Consider the following 20089-nt stretch of genomic DNA (forward strand, 5'->3'; position numbering starts at 1 on the left):
AACCTTTGAATATTTGTTTTCTCTACTGTAAGCTTCCTGTGGGATTGCCTCTATGTAGTTCTTTTGGTATCTAATCACATATATTTAATTACTTTTAGCCATTTTGTTCTGGAGAATTTTATAAATGTTTGGACTTTGACCTTTTTTTTCTAGATTCCCTTTCAAACTAAAAGGGTATTTTTAAAATTTTTTATTTATCTTATCTCCAAATGTTTTAATTCTAATGGTAGGCATTCTGGGGCCTGAGGTTGGAGACTAGAGTTATGTGTTAAAATATTTCATTGAGGATCCAAAATGGTGGGCCAGAGGGAGGCAGCATTCTGTGTTGCTCCCTGACCTGGGACTCAAGTAGTGAAAATACTGCTTCTCTGCCAATGATATTCCTGCTCCCATGTGGGAATCATAGTCACTGTGCCCGCTTAGGGCTACAGGCCACAGCATCAGAGTAGGTCTCCCAGCTACTCGCCCATGCAGGACTACTGGGTAACTGAGAGGGCACCATCAACACCCTCACAGAACTTTTGGCCACCCACCTGAGCAGAAATCACCAACACCACTCCCACTCAGGACACCCGGCAGCATCCCACATGCAGGAACTCTGGCCTCCACTCCCATGTGGACCCCCATCTACCATTGTGGGGCTCCCCTGATTGCTACCATCTTGGGACTCTGCAGCAGCAGAACTTCGTGCAGTAGCCTACCTGCAACCTCTCACAGGCTCCAAAGTCAGCTGACAGCCACACATTGTACACCACAGAGCTCGTCTCTGAACTCATCGTCCAATGCCATTGCTCGGCTCCCCCAACATGACCTGACAGGCCACCGCTGAAAGCAGGCACCTCTATCTTGGGTCACCTTCATCACCATCTTCAGGGGGGGCAACACCCAGTTTGGAACTCCAACTGACCAGATACCCAGTTTCTAACTCCCCTCTCCTCAGCAGTCTTGCTACCCCAGCACAATGACACCCTGGTTACCTTCACCATTCTGAGGGCAGAGACCAGCTAACAACAGACAACCCCACCTATTGGATGAGAAGGGAAGCAGGAAAGATATAGATTTCCAAACAAAATAATCCTGTTTTTTCCTTCAAGTTTTTTTTCTCCTCTCTCTCTCTATTCTCTCGCCCTCACATCCCCAACATATGCAAAACCAAGTATTTTGCATGAATTAAGATTTTGAGGACTGGGACTTCTGAATCGTATATTACAGCTGTGTTGTATATTCTTTTTTTTCCTTTTATCCCACCAATTTCTACTATTTTAACATTTTTTCTTAATATATAGTGTGTGTTTGTTTTATGTATTCTACTGTCTTCCCACTTTCTTGTAAACCCCAACTTACTTCCATTCCCTTCTTCTGCTACTAATCTTCCTCTCTAGATTTCTCTTTCACACTTCCTAAGATAACAGCAACTCTATGTCCTCATCTCCTACCTCCTCAGCATTTCATCCTGCTCCTTACCCCTCGTCCTTTGTCCACCATCAGGAACTGAAAACCCTTTTGCAAACCTACTGATATATTGTAGATGGTAATTCAAGTCACCATTTCTATATACTGTGCCTAAACTATAAGCATCTTAATAGCAAACATTTGTTTTTAGGGTGTATACTGTTATATTAGGATCTGATAATATTGTCCTTCACCTGAAAGGAGAGGTATTGGATCCCTACAAGGGCACTATAAGCCTCTAAGGTATAAACAGTAACACCTCAGATCCACAGTGCTAGAAGGGAAGACATACAAGCAATATGAAAAGACAAGAGAAGAAAGTGCCCCAAACATATCAAGATGCCACATTATTAGAATCCATGGCCAGCACAGCAGAAGAAATTACAGAGAAGGAGTTCAGGATGTACATGTTTAAAATGTTCTTCGAATTAAAGGATGATATAAGAGAGCAAATACAGGCTGAAAAAGATCATTTTGACAAAGAGCTACATAAACAAAGAGAGGAAGCAAAAGATTGCATCAATACGGATATAGAGGTTCTAAAACAACAGATTAGACCAGTTGGAAGATAGGACCTCAGACCATGAAGACAATATAATCTTGAAAAGAATGTAGACTACACAGTGAAAATGGTAAGAAACCATGAGCAGAACATTCAAAAAATATGGTATATGATGAAAAAGACCAAATTTAAGAGTTATTGGATAGAGGAAGGCATAGAGTTCCAAACCAAAGGAATAGGCAATCTATTCAATGAAAGAATTTCAGAAAATTTTCCAAACATGAAGAATGAATTGGAAAACCAAATTCAAGAGGCTTACAGGATACCAAATGTACAAAATCACAACAGATCCACACCAAGATACATTATAATGAAAATGCCTATAGAATAAAGAGAGAATATTAAAAGCCACGAGAGAAAGGAATCAGATTACATATAGGGGGCATATGAATTTATTATTGTTATGTTAAGGAATCAGGTTACATATACACATACAATTAGATTTTGTGCAGATTTTTTAACCCAGACCCTGAAAGCTGGAAGATCCTGGAACAACTTATATCAAGTCCTGAAAGAAAATGGTTGCCAACCATGAATCTTATATTTAGCAAAATTAAGCTTTAGATTTGATGATGAAATGAAAACTTTCCATGATAATTAATAGTTAAAATAATTTACACTATTGAAGGAGAAACCAAGTTAAGTAAAATACCAAAAGTAAACAAAAATGGCTGGGAATACAAATCATATCTCAATAATAACCCTGAATGTTAATGGCCTAAACTCACCAATCAAAAGACTTAGGCTGGCAGATTGGATTAAAACAAAAGACCCAACAATATGCTGCCTCCAAGAGACTTATCTCATAGGAAAAGACATCCACAGACTGAGGGTGAAAGGTTGGGAAAAATCAAATCACTCACATGGACTGCAGAAACAAGCAGGGTTTCCATCCTCATATCAAATAAAGTAGACTTCAAGCCAAAGTTAATCAAAAGGGATAAACAAGGACATTTCATACTGCTTAAGAGAACCATTCACCAACAAGACATAATAGTAATAAATTTATATGCCCCAAACAGTGGAGCCTCTATCTATGTTGATCAAACTCTTTTCAAGTACAAGAGTCAAATAGACCAGAACACAATAATTCTCGGTGACTTTAACACACCTCTTTCACATTGGATAATCATCCAAACCCAAACTCAATAAAGAAACTATAGAACTCAGTAATACAACCAATAACTTAGACTGATAGGTATAGAATATTTCATACTTCAATGAATGAATACACATTTTTGTTCTCAGCAGTACATTATCCTTCTCTAAAATAGACCATATATTATGTCACAAAACAACTCTTAGTAAATATAAAAAAGTAGAGATACCACCTTTCATCCTATCCGATCATAATGGAATGAAATTAGAAATCACCGAGCAATTGGACAGATGAAAGAAAGTAAAGGGATACACGTAGGAAAAGAAGAGCTCAAATTAGCAGTATTTGCCAATGATATGATTCTATACCTATTAGACCCAAAAAATTCTACCAGAAAACTGCTAGAACTAGTAAATGAATTTGGCAAAGTAGCAGGATACAAAATTAACATCCATAAATCAAAGGAATTTCTTTATATCAGTGACAAATTCTCTGAAAGGGAAACTAGGAAAACTGCCCCATTTATAATAGCCTCAAAAAAAAAAAAAAGAAAAAGAAAAGAAAAAAACTTGTGAATCAATCTAACAAAAGAGAAGAAAGACCTCTACAACAAAAATTACAGAATGCTAAAGAAAGAAATTAAAGAAGACCTTAGCAGATGGAAAGATCTCTTTTGTTCTTGCATAGGCAGAATTAATATTGTAAAATGACCATACTACGCAAAGCATTATACAAATTTAATGCAATTCTAATCAAAATCCCAATAACATTCCTCATAGAAATAGAAAAAGCAGTCATGAAATTCATCTGGAAAAATAAGAGACCCAGAATAGCTAAAGCAATCCTTAGTAAGAAAGAGTGAAGCAGGTGGCATCACTATACCAGACCTTAAACTATTCTACAGTGCAGTTGTAACAAAAACAGCATGGTATTGGTACTCAAGTAGACTGATAGACCAATGGTACAGAATAGAGGACACAGAGACTAACCCACATAATTATACTTATCTTACATTAGACAAAGGCACCAAAAGCATACATTGGAGAAAAGATAGCCTCTTCAACAAATGGTGCTTGGAAAACTGGAAATCAATATGCAACAAAATGAAATGAAACCCCTATCTCTCAAGGACCTAGGAATTAAATCAGAGACGCTGCATCTAATAGAACAAAAAGTAGGCCCCAAACCTCCATCATATCAGATTAGGCCCCTACTTCCTTAATAAGACTCCTAAAGCACAAGAATTAAAATCAAGAATTAATAAGTTGGATGATTCAAACTAAAAAGCTTGTTCTCAGCAAAAGAAACAATCAGAGAGGTGAATAGAGAACCTAAAGCTTGGAAGCAAATTTTTACCACTTTCACATCAGGTGGAGTACTAATATCTAGGGTATATAAAGTACTCAAAAAGCTAACACCCCCCCAAATAACCCAATCAATAAATGGGCCAAGGAACTGAACAGACACTTCTCAGAAGGTGATATACCGTCAATCAACAAATATATGAAAAAATGTTCAACATCTCTAGCAATTAGAGAAATGCAAATCAAAACTGCTCTAATACTTCATCTCACTCCAGTCAGAATGGCAGCTATTAAGAATACAAACAAACAATAAGTGTTCTCAAGGATGTGGGGGAAAAGGTACACTCATACATTGCTGGTGGGAGTGCAAAATGGTGCAGCCGATATGGAAAGCAGTTTGGAGATTCCTTAGAAAACTGGGAATAGAACCACCATTTGATCCAGCTATCTCACTCCTCAGTCTATACCCAAATGACTTAAAAACAGCATTCTACAGGGACACAGCCACATCAATATTTATTGCAGCACAATTCACAATAGCTAAATTGTGGAAGCAACCTAGATGCCCCCTTCAGTAGATGAATGGGTAAAGAAAATGTGGTATATATACACAATGGAATATTACTCAGCAATAAAAGAGAATAAAATCATGGCATTTTCAGGTAAATGGATGGAGTTGGAGAATATAATGCTAAGTGAAATTAGCCAATCCCCCCAAAACAAATAATGTTTTCTCTGATAGAAGGAGGCTGATTCATAGTGGGGTTGGAAGGGGTAGCATGGGCAGATTAGATGAACACTAGATAGGCAAAGGGGAGAGAGGGGAAAGGAGGGGGCAAGGCTGTAAAATAGATGGTGGAATGATATGGACATTATTACCCTAAGTACATTTATGAAGACATGAATGGTGTTAATGTACTTTGTATACAACCCAAAATATGAAAATTGTTCTTTATATGTATAATATGAATTGTAATACATTCTGCTTTCTATATAACAAATTAGAATAAAATATTAAAATAATATTTCATTGAACATTAAGTGTGTATGTGATGTGGAATTAATAAAATGTATTATAAAGGCATGTTCTATAAACAACTGTATTCCAGCTCCATCTTTTTTTTTTTTTTTTTTGAGAGAAAATTATTTAACCTCTCTAAGTCTTAGTTTCTTCATCTATAAACCAGGACAATAATACTATCCCCCTTTGACAGAGAATTAAATGAAGATAAAGCATTTAGCATAGTTTGTCACCTAAAAGTATATAATAAATGTTAAGATCTTCCTCTTTACTTTTTCTCCTGCCAGTTTTCCTCCTCCTTCTTTTCTCCTTTCCTTGCCTTTTTCCTCTTCTTTTTCCTTCTGTGAAATATCATGACTATTTATGAAGTTGGTGTGTTTTTTAATAATCCAACTTCTTCACTATACGGGTAGTTTTTCTATAGGCAAGTTAATAATTTTATATGTGTTAATGCTGCAGGTCACCAGAAATAAATTGCCTCGTGATGGAGATTTTTTTCATCCTGAGACTTTCAGTAATATTCACTTATCAGCTGTGCATAAATATTGGATTGGTGAAATTAGCTTTTTTTGGGGGGGCTATGGATTATTCATAGCAATATTATATTATTTTTTTGTATATACTAACCCCAACCTAAATCTTAATACATTTTCTGTATCTTTATGCCAAGGAAAATTCTCAATTCTTTTTATATTCTTTTGTGGGAATGGACATTTATATAACATTAAGCTAAATGCTCTCCCAATAAATTATCCACATAAATCTGTATTTTAAAACACAGATAGTTCTTAGATATGGGAAGGGGATAAAATAATGAGCAAAATGAAAATGTATATTAGTGTTATTTTCTATAAAATACCTTTTTGATTTCTTGCTTATAAAAATGTATATTCATGTTGTTCCCTTTCGCTTGCCAGTGGGTAAGCAGCATAGATTTCTGCTGTAGATCTTAATTTATAAACAAGCAAACAAACAAATAAATAAAGTTATAAAAGAAAGGCAATGTATACAATTAGGGTGAGATTTATAATTTATATGTAACTCAGTAGCAGAGCAAAAGGTTTAATCCTCAGCACTGCAAACAAAACAAAAACAAGGTAGTAAGTCATGTGGGTATTCTTTATCCATTCACTCATTATTTATTCCATATCTAGTTCTCAGTAATGTACAGTTAGGATTGCATGGAATGATGAAGAAATTGTTTCTGCTGGGATTATAGTGAATTAAATGTGAGAGAAAAATTACTAAGTAGTAAATCATAGGATAAATGAATATACCTGATTATGGTAAGATTCTCAGTTGATTTGTCATTTTTCATTACAATTTTTTTAGCTGCTGAATATGGTCATCTCTTAGATGCAAGGATTTTGGTAGCAGACATCTGGCATCTCTGAAGACTTCTTTAATTAGAATAACACTCACAGAAACTTTCCTTAATTATAGATCCAGTATAAGAACAAGCTTATCTCCAGGCCAGTAGTAAAGATTATTTTGATGACATACCACAATTGATTAAAAATAGTAGGCTGCATTTCTAATATGTATACTTGTATTTATAATTACATGCATTTATTACATACTGATGATGTGGCTTATATACAAAAATAGATACTATGAAGGAATAAATGATGATGAAATAAATGATTTAAAGTGCTAAATAATCATAGTATTATGTATTATTATTATTATTATTATTATTCTTAGTGACTTCAAAGCACTGTGAAGGTAGTGGCATAAAGCACTGGTTTTGATTCTCAGCACCACATAAAAATAAATAAATAAATACATAAAGTTATTAAAAAGCACTATATATAATTAGGGTAAGATTCACTGTTAGGAGCAGAAAGATATGAATCTACAGTTTAGATGATCTTGCTGATTTTTCCACTGCTCTAGTCATGCTTTCTAGGGCACAGGCCTCTGAAACTCTCATCTAAAGATATTTATTGTTGTTATAAAATTACTACCTATTCTACAACAGTGATTTTTTTCCTTCTAAGTCTGTCTTTCCTTCACTCCTGAAGTCAGTTGTAAAATAAATTTATGAATCTAATTTAAAATAAATTGGGAGTGGTATATTGTTATTTTTACATGAAGCAGTCAAACATGAAAGATGTTACCTACTTTTCTTTGACTTGTGAAATGAAAATTTATTATAATATTATATTAACAATTTATGAAGATCTTTCTTTTTTCATTGGTTATGATGAGTAATTTCAGAAATTTAAAAATTAGCATTTATCTTAAGGATCACTTTGGTTTCTTTAAAAGACAGCAGAGGGCACTGTGATATTTTCTTTTCCAAAGCCTATTAAAAATAGAAAGCTGTTGCCATTTTTATGTGTAATGCAGTGTAGATATTCAAGTAACTCAATGAAAAAGCATATAACTTTTTGCTCTTTGTCTTTTCACTTTGTTGGGATTATAAAAATTTATTGCATCCTGGAAAATTTGAGATGCACTATTTTTCTGGGTTCTACATTTGCTTTTGTTGAGTGGATAAAAGAAATCCTTTAAAGTAGTAATTATGCATCTAATTACTAATCTTTAAAGTTTATTTATGTGAGATTATCTTGGCTAAAATCAGTACTTATGAGGAAAAATCTTTCAGTGAATATTATGTATGAAATTTAAGCTTTACAAAGATGACTTATTTTATATATATAGTTTTTAGTTGTTGATGGACCTTCATTTTATTCATTTATTTATAAGTGGTGCTGAGAATTGAACCCAGTGCCTCACACATGCTAGATAAGCACTCTACTACTGAGCCACAACCCCAGTCCACAAAGATGATTTTGTGGGTCCCAGCATCTCTAGTTGTATGTCAGATATAATTTTATTATCCCACAGGCTGTCATAGAGTGCATGCTCAGAGTGACAGATTACCCTTGTATTGGGTACAAGGCAAGTCAATCTTATTCATTTCTACATATTTAATGAGAAAAGAAGAAAAAAACTTATTTTATAAAATTCCCTTAGGGAAATTATTTGAAGCTTCCATTATATTTTAAGAATATAATTAGCATTAATTGTGTTATATAGATTTTGAATAAGATAAACTCTAGTGAGTAGAAAAACAGTATTTATAATACATTTATAACCCTGTATATGTAGTGGATGGAAAACCTCAGTTCTTATTTTGGCCATTCTGTAATAAATTAGCTCAAAAACTGGACATTGATGATTACATTTTTATATTTGCTTGTATTCAGTAATTATTCCCTAGAACGTTCTTGGTGTCTCATTGTTAGTAGTTTTATCAAGAAGTACTTTGGAAATGTGGGACATGCCCAAGACAATGACATTGTCAGTGACTCATTTTGGTAGTTATTCATCAACCCTCTATCTGCTGACCAGTTTTTGTTTCTTTAGATTTCTTTTTAACTCCTTAGAACTATAGAAAATTGTAAAAACAAAAACAAAAACAAAAAACCCCAAAACTATAGAAATCCTAGAAGTAACTTGATTTTTATTTTAGAATGAATGCTCTTTATTTACTGATAGTCTGTTTAGGTGTGAAGTTTGTGATTGTTAGTTACCTGTCAAATATAATAGTTCATAGGAAGCAAAGAGTGTTCAGAAAATTCTTTCTGGCAGAGTAAGAACAAATAAGCTCCATAATAGCAGGAGTCTTTGCTTATTGTCTCAAGCACTTAATGTCAGGCATATGGTTAGATGTACAGTAAATATTAGAATAAAAATTTGTTGCATTTAAAGTCATTTAGTCTGTTTTCCATTTGTAATATTTAAAACTTTTGAGTTGTGTTTGGGTGTTGGGTGATATTTTTGTTCTTTGAAAAAAAATTCTAGAATGAGGATAGCAATTACTCTGCACTTATTTACTAGTTTAGTAAGAGATGGTTTAATAGTTGGAGACCTGTTCACTATGATAATGCATGCAGAGCATGTAGAAGAGGAAAGCATGAGAAGGATTAATATTAAGGTAACAAGCACAAGTTCTGGTTATAAAGTAACTTGCTAAATATGAAGTTAGTTGAAAAAATAAAGTGTTTTAAAGAATTATAATTTTATTATAGTAATTTTAATTAAAATTAGGTTAATAAAAGAGATATGCTTTAGAGGAAATAGGTAATGATATTTTATGAAAATATCAAAACATTAGCCAAAGTTATTAATTTTAGCTTAAATCACATTTAACACTGTTACACATAAAGTGCTTGTGTTTTTCTTTAGTAAATATTTTCTTCAGCAAATAATTTTGCCTCTTATAGACTTTCACTTGTTAAAATGATTACAAAACATAATAGGGAAAACTTACACTCTGGATTTCATTTATATTACAAACTAATTTCGCAAGTGCTACAGAGGACATGGAAGAGAGATCAAAATTTGTTATGGAAGAAAATAAAAGTATAGGATAGGAAATTGTGTTGTAGGAGAAATGCATCCCAATGTGAAGGTAAGAGGGAATGTAGAGATATTCCTTCCTGTGTTCAACAATGTTTTTGAGAGCCTACTCTACTAATGTTAGGAATATAGCAGCGAGAAAGGTAGACCAATTTCTTGTTCTCCTGTAACATACATTGCAGGAAAGAGAACATACATCCTGATAATATAATGCCAAATAATGATAACATTATGAAGAAAAATCAGGATAAGGGGATTGAGGGTAATAGTGGGAGAAGAGACACTATTTTAGAAAGGGGCATTGGTGCAAAGACCACAAAATGCATTAAACTCTGTAGATATCTGGGATAGGATGCCAAGCAAAGCACCTGGCAGCAGGTGCTTAACAAAACTATAGACCACATATGTTGCCAGAAATATATAGGACAAAAGCAACAGCTTGCATTGGAGCAGCCTTGGTTCTTTTCTCTGGAATCCTTGTGGCAGTCTAGCATAGAGGTCCATGAGTTGGAAGATGATTTTCCACACTGATCAGTAATGGGAACCTACATTGCTATTTTCCAGGAGCCAATATCTCCTGTAACTCTCTAGCAAATTTCTAGGGTCCTAATTTAGGGAAGCTTAAAGTAAGGTATCCCCATCACTTTATAATTCTCCAGTCTATATGCTGTCTACCAGTTGGATCATTTTAATCACATTCAGTGTTGCTTAGCAATACAGTTATCAGATAGCCAGGGTAACAGAACTAGTTAATTGGTGAAGGTCATATTTTCATGTAGAGGAAAATGGTCTGGTTAATTCCTTTGCCCACAGCTTTGTAGTTTGTTTTTCTTTTCACTACTGCTCACAAAAATTTATCAGGCTTTGCCAGTCCTCAGGTGCATGTATGGGTAAGTTGGAAGGATTTAGATATGAATGAATTCAAAGTTACTTAAATTAAAAAAAAAATCCACGTGGGTGGACACCTCTAGTGACTTGCATTTCAAACTGGTCTTTTTGTCTTCCATGACCTTATTCTTCCCCCATAGGCAACATCAGCACCATCCAGGAACTTATTAGAGATGTAAATTCCCAGACTTACTGTATTTGAAGCTCTAAAGGTGTGAGACTCAGCAGTCTAATGTGCCCTCTAGGTGATTCTGATATAAGCTGAAGTTTGAGAAAGACTACCCTGGATGATACAAACTTAAATGAAAAGCATGTTCTTAGAGGGTTCATTGTCTGAAAGAGAAAAGCATATATGAAAATAAAATAAACCATAAGGGTAGTCAAGTTTTAAAATAGAAATATGAGTAAAAGCATAAAGGAAATATATATGACTATAATTAAAGTGAATTCAAAAATTCTGGGAGTAATAGAAATTTGTAAATAAGAGGAGAGAGGAATGTTTTACAGCATGAACAGAATTATTCCACTTAGATACTGTACTTAAAAATGTTCTAAATATTGCAGAGATTTGTGGGTTAAATCAGTGTTAGTGGTGTGGGCTAAGAATTTAACCAACTTCAGACAATCAACTTTTTTTTTTTTTAAGAGAGAGTGAGCGAGGAGAGAGAGAGAGATAGATAGAGAGAATTTTTAATATTTATTTTTTAGTTCTCGGCGGACACAACATCTTTGTTGGTATGTGGTGCTGAGGATCGAACCCAGGCCGCACGCATGCCAGGCGAGCGCGCTACTGCTTGAGCCACATCCCCAGCCCAGACAATCAAGTTTTAATAGAATTTTAGAGCACAGTTGGTAAATATTAATGGTTTTAAGATATTGAGATAACTTGATTTCTATAGTTATATTTAATTATTTAAATTTTTCAAAACTACATTTTAAAAGGCCATAATGTTTCAGTTCAATTTATTATTTAAAAAATTATTCTCATTGGACATTTTTACTGAGGCCATTAAGGGTAAATTTAGAGTGAAAGTTAGAAAAAGTGTTTCTTCATAAATAAAAGTCCATGGTGACTTAAGAGTATTCTTTCACTAAGAAGACTCTTTGAGGTACTTTAATTTGTATGAATGATAAAGAATTTACGTAAATCTCTTCCCAATTTTCATGTCTAAAGACTGATTAATTAAGTTTATTCTTGGTGTTTCATTTTGAAAAGACTACAGCTTTAGCAAACCTCTTTATATAACATAGTGGGATTATGTTTAAATATTAGGATATCGTCATATCTTTATATTTTACAAATTTACAGGTTGTTTTCTTTTTTGCTCTTTAGCCGACCTCAGAAAGTATGTTTGTGTCCATTTCTACCAGTACACCCTCTGCACATCTCTACCCATTTGTACATAATTCAGCATCCAGCAGAGGTAAGATTTTATAAACCATACAATTTCAGATAGAATATGAGTGCACAAGAGGAAACACAGAGATAAATACTCATCCCTCCCAGCTTTTTAGCATTTCAAGAAGAAATAGTTTATAAATGCTTACTTTTTTGAAGAATTTTTTTATATATTATATGATAATATAGAATCAAGTGCTTTAGAAACATGTTTCATAAACTGGTTTTATTAGTGTATAAATTTAGAACTCCAACAACTTTTGTATGAAAAAAAATGTAATTTTGTAAGTAAAGAGCTAAGAAAATCTTTCCTTTAAAAATTTTGGTCACAGCTTATGTTTCTTCATGTCTTTTCTTGCTAAAGTAGAAGTAGCTTTGGCATTCTAGTCATACAAAGTAAAAAAGTAGAAGTAGCTTTGGCGTTTTAGTCATACAGAGTAAAAAAGTAAAAAAAAAAATCTTTAGTTTCTTCAAGATGAATAGAGCAAATTTATATTTTATAATATGTGTGATATATTTAAAGATGTTTTAATTAATTTTTTTATTCTGGTTACAATTATATTGTGCCATTGTATATATGTTTTTAACCTTTGATTAACTACAGTAATGAGAGGGGAGGGAAGGAGATTATAGGATACTTTTAATTAGTTAATACAAAATTACTCATTGCATAGTATGAATGAATTTAATATAAACTGAAGCTTAAACTGAGTTTGTAGGAAGTCAGGACATCTTAAATTCAATCTGGCTTTTACAAAAGGAATTATTATGTAGTTCCAGACATAAGATGGCTTTTAAAATGTAGGTGTTTTCATTAACTGGTGGAAATTTTAATATACTTCAAATCTCTTAAATTTTTTTAACCATAGTTAATCCACAGTTTAGATGATCTGTCCAAAATAGTGCATGCTACATATATATTGTATGCATACACAAATATCCCCATATTGCTTTTCTTTATCAACAAAGTAACTTTTCAGTCTTTCTCTAATTTAGTAATTCTGGGCTGCCTATGTTTATCTTCAGGACACTATTTTTGGTAAAAAGATATGTCAAATTGATGAATGCCCCATAAAAAAGTGAGTAAAAAGCATTTGGATAGGCTCAGAAGGGGGCTTTGGGAAAAGAAGACTTGATGGAGATTATATAGAAGAGATAGGATAGAGCATTTTTAAGAGTATATATATATATATATATATATATGTAGAAAATGACTTTAGAAAGTGACTAAATCTATGTCAAAATCTCACAGTGATGTTAAGGAGGAAAGTGTGTTATGAAATACTGGAAAATCTCCTAAAATACGTTTAAGGCATAGTTAAACATCTGCCTTAACAGGATTTAAGATAGAATTCTTATGGTAACAAGACAGGTGGTTCCCAGTGTTGAAGGCTAGAATATTGGAAAAAAATCACTGATGATGGCTAAATGAATGGAATTTTCAGAATCAGTCACTAGATTTCTCCTCTTTGAAGTTATTTGGTTCTGTTTCCATTCTCTCTATTCTTTGGAAGCAAGGCTATAATTCTAGTCCACACTGAAATGGGAGGGAGACAGCTTCACTTTTTGGAGTGGGGAGTATTTACATTTATTATTTGGAATTGTACTGTAAGGAAGATTTGTTTTTTCTCCCCCATTTACTTATTTATTCAATCATTTATATCATTCTAGTCTATATTATACTTTGCTTTATAGTCGAATACTATGTTATTTATTTATTTTTTAAAATTGTTCCATTTTGAGTATCAGGATCTTTTTTTTTTACTTTTTTATTTATATATGACAGTGGAATGCATCATAATTCTTATTATACATATAGAGCACATTTTTTTCATGCCTCTAGTTGTATACAAAGTATATTCACACCAATTTGAGTCTTCATACATGTACTTTGGATAATAATGATCATCACATTCCACCATCATTTTTAACCCCATGCCCCCTCCCTTCCCCTCCAACCCCTCTGCCCTATCTAGAGTTTGTCTATTCCTCCCATGCTCCCTCTCCCTATTCCACTATGAAGCAGTCTCCTTATATCAAAGAAAACATTCGGCATTTGGTGTTTTGGACTTGGCTAACTTCACTTAGCATTATCTTCTCTGAGTCCATCCATTTACCTGCAAATGCCATGATTTTATTCTCTTTTATTGCCAAGTAATATTCTATTGTGTATATATGCCACATTTTTTTTATCCATTCATCTATTGAAGGGCATCTAGGTAGGTTCCACAGTTTAGCTATTGTGAATTGTGCTGCTATAAACATTGATGTGGCTGTGCCCCTGTAGTATGTTGTTTTTAAGTCCTTTGTGTATAGACCGAGGAGAGGGATAGCTGGGTCAAATGGTGGTTCCATTCCCAATTTTCCAAGAAATCTCCATACTGCTTTCTATATTTACTGCACCAATTTGCAGTCAGAGCATCTGGAACTCTTTAAGATGGGCTTCTGTGACCATTTGGTATGCCCCATTGTTTTGTTTTTTGAGTATTTTCTTGCTGTCCAGTCATAAAGATCTGGGCAGTTATGTTCAAGCTGATATAGTACAGAATGTAGTTATTATTGAAATTAAATCCTTGCCAAAAAAATTCAGTTTATCTAAACACAAATTTATGTTTTTCATAATCCTATTATATAGATTGATATTATTTTATTGGAGAAGTAAACCTATGAACATATCTACATAGAATAAAAACATATCTACATACATTACAAAGATACACTTATATTATGCTAAGTGCTGATATATCAGAGAAAATTTTACCTCTTATAAAACTGTGGTCTGTAGTAAAAGATTTATGAAAATTATATGTAAAGTGATAAATCAAATTTTCATAATTAAAAAAACTTTTTTTATTATTTTAGTTATAGATGGACACATAACCTTTATTTTTATTTATTTATTTTTATGTGGTACTGAGCTCAAACCCAGGGCCTCATGTGTGTTAGGTAAGCACTCTACCACTGAGTTACAATCCAGACCATAGTTTTTTTTTGTAGTACTGGGAATAGAAACCAGGGCTTTATGCATACTAAGCAAGTTTTCTACCATTGAGCTCTAGCCTCAGCCCCTGCCTCATTATAAATGTTTTAAAAGTGTGTTTAAGTAAAAAATCTATGTCTCCATTAATTTTTTTCATTAAAGGAAAACAAAGTGTTGCGGACAGTTCCTCTCCTAGCAGCATGCCTCCCCCAGGACAAGTGTAAAATAAAGATTGGTCGTCGCTTTAGTGAAGAAAGGTAAATAAATTTTAGGGCAATTTAAGATGTTTCTTTTCTACACAGATCTTTCTTTGGGAGGGTTAAAATTATGCCCTTGGCATTTGGATAGAAAAGTCTAGATGGAGAAGAGTAGTGAAGATTGGGAGGCTGGTAGAATTGTGGCTAATAAATCAGTAGAGTACACAAAATTGTGAGACACTTAACCTATACTTTATGAACTAATTAGTATTTTTATTTGATTAGATAAATAACTAGGTAGAGAGGAACTTTTATTAGGAATTCAATAAATATCATAAAACTTTTGTTTTCCCCACAGCTAATAAAGATAATTTAAATATTTTTTTTAGAGATGTTGAACTTTCAACTGTCTGCCGGAAGTCTAGTACATTAATATTATATCCAGGGGCTGAAGCTACAGATTTGGAAGAATTTATATTAGATTCTCCTGTTTATCCTTCTACAATCATCATCATTGATGGTACATGGAGCCAGGCTAAGGATATTTTCTATAAAAATTCCTTGTTCCGACTTCCTAAACAGGTAAAACTAGTGTTTTGACAGAAAATAAATACAAATGTATAATTATGTATATTATTTATATTTTCTGTGAAGCAATACATACATTTTAATATATTAATTTAGTGGCATTTATATGTGTTAATCTAGAGGAGAGTGGTAGAATTAATTACATGTGCTTTGTGTATTTGAATACATTTATGTGTGTGTATATATGCATATATATATACATATATATGATTCCAAATTTGTCATCCCTTTTCAATTCCTATAGTCATATAGGAATATAGGCATTTGCTATATTAAGAGTCTCGTATAATGACACATACCTGTAATCCCAGCAATATGGGCTGCTGGGACAGGAGGATTGCAAGTTTGAGGCCAGCCTGGCAGTTTAGTGAGACCCTGTTTCTAAACAAAAAGGATTAGGGATAAAGGGATGTAGCCTAGTGCTTGGCTAACATGAATGAGGCCCTAGATTTGATCCTCATTACTAGGGGGAAAAAAAAAGTCTCTTAGACATTTAATCAGAGATGTATTCCAGGATTATTTTTATGTATATATAATGTTTTTCATTAAGATTATACTTAAATACTTTAATTTACTCACTAAATGACCCAGTTCTCGTTAGGAATGATTGAATTTTTTAATAGTGCTATTGTATTTTTTATACTTTTATTTTATTTATTTTTTTGTGGTGCTGAGGATTGAACCCAGTGCCTCACATATACTAGGCAAGCACTCTACCACTGCGCCATAACAGCACCCAGGAATGACTAAATTTTTTAACAAAATACTTTTTGTTACTCATTATTATAATCACATGGTTTATTCTTTAATTTTTTGATGTAATTATTTATGATGATATTTTTTCTGAAATTGAGCCATTCAATTGTTCTTGGAATGAACTCTTTTGAGTTCATACTTTTTTGTGGTAATTATTCAAGCTTTTTACTTGTATTTGGATCTGTTTTTTTAATAACTTTTATATTTCTCTAAGGAATTCTGTTTTTCTTCTAAGTTAGTACATTAGTTGCTGTATACAAACATATATTCTTAAATAATTATTTTAATTTCTCTGGAATCTGTTTTTTGTTTTTAATCACACACACATACACTTGTGTGCACACACATACAAATAATTTTTCCATGAAGAGTTAGGAGAGGTTTCTTTATTTTTTGAGTTTTAAAAAGTGTAAGATTTCAGCTGGGGTTGTGGCTCAGTGTTAGAGCTCTTGCCTAGCACATGTGAGGCACTGGGTTCCATCCTCAGCACCAAATAAATAAATAAAATAAAATAAAATAAAGTTATTATGTTCATCTACAATTAAAAAATAAAATAAAAGTAAGATTTTAGATAGTTTTTAATGGCTACTTTATTTTCATTTCATTAATTTTTTTCTTTTTTTATTTGTTCCTTTTAAATATATATGACGGTAGAGAGTATTTTGACATATTATATATACATGGAGTATAACTTTTTCTAATTAGGATTCTGTTCTTGTGGTTGAACATGATGGGAATTACACTGATGGTATATTCATATATGAATGTAGGAAAGTTATGCCTGATTCATTCCACTGTCTTTCCTGTTGTTATTCTCCCCTCCCATCCCTTCATTCCCCTTCATTGAATCCACTGAACTTCTCTTCTCCCCATACCCTTTGTTGTTAACATTTGTATATCAGACAGAACATTTAGCCTTTGGTTTTTTGGGATTGGCTTATTATTAATTTCTATCTTGGTCAGTTTTTAATTTTTAGTCTTATTTTTAATTGGCACAAAATAATTGTACATATGTATGTATTACATGTATACATTGTGTAATATTTAAACCAAGGTATTTAGCATATCCTTTACCTCAGACATTTGTTATTTTATTTCTTTGTGGTGAGAACATTCAAATCATTGTTATAGCTATTTTGAAATATACCTTCATTATTGTTGATTATTGTGCAATAAAGACCAGAATGTATTTCTGCTAACTGTAAATTTATTCATTGACATCTCTTCTCCCTCCTTCCATCTCTCTTTTCTTCCCCAGCCTCTGGTAACCACTACTTTACTGTCTGCTTCTATGAGATCAGCTGTTTTTAGATTCCATAGAGGAGTGTGATCATGTGGTATTTTCTCTCTGTGCCTGGCTTATATTGCTTATTTACCATGATTTCCATGTTCATTCATGTTGCTGCAAATTACACAATTTTGTTCTTTTTTTTAATGGCTGAACAGTATCCCAAGAAACACACACACACACACACACACACACACACACCCACCCCATTTTCTTTATCCATTCATCTAATGATGGACTCTTTTATTACTTCCATATTTTGGCTATTATGAATAGTACTGCAGTGAACCTGGGAGTACAGATAACTTTCCAACATACAGATTTCCTTTCCTTTGGTTATAATAGGTAGTGGTGGTATTGCTGGATCACATGATAATTCTAATTTTAGTTTTTTGCAGAGCCTTCATACTGTTTTCCATAATGGCTCTAGTAATTACATTTCCGCCTAGTGTATAGGAGTAGCCTTCCCCCCATATACATACCAACATTTGTTACTTTTTGTCTTTTTGATAATTCTAATTGAGGTGAGGTTATATCTGTTGTGATTTGCTGTTCTCCAATTAGTGATCTTGGGCTGTTTTTCATGTACTTATTGTTCATTTGTACATCTTCTTTTCATAAATGTTATTTGGGAATTTTGACTGAATTCTTTTTTTTTCCGCCATGGAGTTGCTTAGTTTCCTTATATACTCTGGATATTAACTCCTTTTGTTAGATGCACCATTTGCAAATATTGTTTCTCATTCTATAGGTTATTTCTTCACTCTGTTGTTTCCTTTGATGTACAGAAGCTTTTCAGTTTGATGTAATCCTATTTGTCTATTTCTGCCTCTGTTTGTGCTTTTGAAATCTTATTCAGAAAATCCTTGTCCAGACCAATTTTGTGAAACATCTCCCCTGTTTTCATCAAGTAGTAGTTTTATAATTTTGGATCTTATATTTAAGTCTTTAATTCATTTTGAATTGCTTTTTGTATATGGCAAGAGATAGGGCATATTTTTATTTTTAGTTTATAGGATGTACAGTTTTCCCAGCATCATTTAAGAATTGAACTTCAAGTATTGCTGTGGTCTGAATTTTGATCCTCCCCTATCACACTCATAAGTTGGAACCCCAACTCCCAGTGTGATAGCATTTGGACATGGGGCTTTTGTGAGATAGTTAGGTCGTGAGCATGAAGCCCTCATGATGGAATTAGTGCCCTTAAAATAAGAGACACAAAATATATATTTCTTTACCCTGTCCCTCTCTTTCTCTCTTCCATAAGAGGATACAGCAAGAAGACTTCATCTGCAAACTAGAAAGACAGCTCTCACTAGGACCTGGAGCATACTGGTACCCCAATCAGATTTTCCAGCCTCTAGCACTGTGAGAAATAAATGTCTGTTGTTTAAGCCATCCAACTTTTTCTTTTTTTGGTGGTGGTTTTGGGGCCTGAACATGAGGTGCTTCACCAATGAGCTATATATATCCCCATCCCTTTTTATTTTGAAACCAGGTCTCACTAAGTTGCCCAGGCTGGCCTCAAACTCAAGATCCTCCTGCCTCCCAAGCAATTGGTATTTCAGGCATGTGCCTACCTCCAGCAAATCTGATCTTATTATAATAACTAAGTTCCTTTGTTAAAGTTTCTAGTTCCTGGGCTGGGGATGTGGCTCAAGTGGTAGCGCGCTCGCCTGGCGTTCGTGTGGCCCGGGTTCGATCCTCAGCACCACATACCAACAAAGATGTTGTGTCCGCCGAGAACTAAAAAATAAATATTAAAAATTCTCTCTCTCTCTCTCTTTCTCTCCTCTCTCACTCTCTCTTAAAAAAAAAAATAAAGTTTCTAGTTCCTTCTTTAATGATAAAGAGAAGGAAGGCTGCAGTATTTCTTCTTAGTTTAACTTTTCATTGCATCCTATCATTTTGGGTTGAACTGTTCTATCTATAGCATTGAAATAATTTATTATCTCGATTTCTTTTAATCTGTGGTTTATCAATGAGTTCTTAATCACCAAGTATAATAATATTTTTTCTTTTATTTTTATTTCTGATTTTGTTAAATTATGATCAAGAACTTTGGATGCAGTATTTTGAATAAGTTTATGATTTCTGTGTGGAAAAATACCTGATAGATTTTTGTTCATGTTCTATGAATATAAAAATATATAGTCTCTAGTCAATAAATATTTCATTATTGTT

General features: G+C 33.2%; 1 protein-coding gene across 1 annotated transcript in view; it reads left to right on the forward strand.

The window, feature by feature from the left end:
- LOC144254362 (tRNA-uridine aminocarboxypropyltransferase 2-like) overlaps nucleotides 1-20089 on the forward strand; it is a 130804-nt gene that overhangs the window by 14727 nt on the left and 95988 nt on the right. The window contains exons 2-4 of the mRNA XM_077797445.1: nucleotides 12031-12121; nucleotides 15239-15333; nucleotides 15663-15855. Coding sequence (XP_077653571.1) covers nucleotides 12031-12121; nucleotides 15239-15333; nucleotides 15663-15855 — 379 coding nt within the window. The remainder of the gene's footprint in view (nucleotides 1-12030; nucleotides 12122-15238; nucleotides 15334-15662; nucleotides 15856-20089) is intronic.

Source organism: Urocitellus parryii, chromosome 1, assembly GCF_045843805.1.
Source record: "Urocitellus parryii isolate mUroPar1 chromosome 1, mUroPar1.hap1, whole genome shotgun sequence".
NCBI lineage: Eukaryota > Metazoa > Chordata > Mammalia > Rodentia > Sciuridae > Urocitellus > Urocitellus parryii.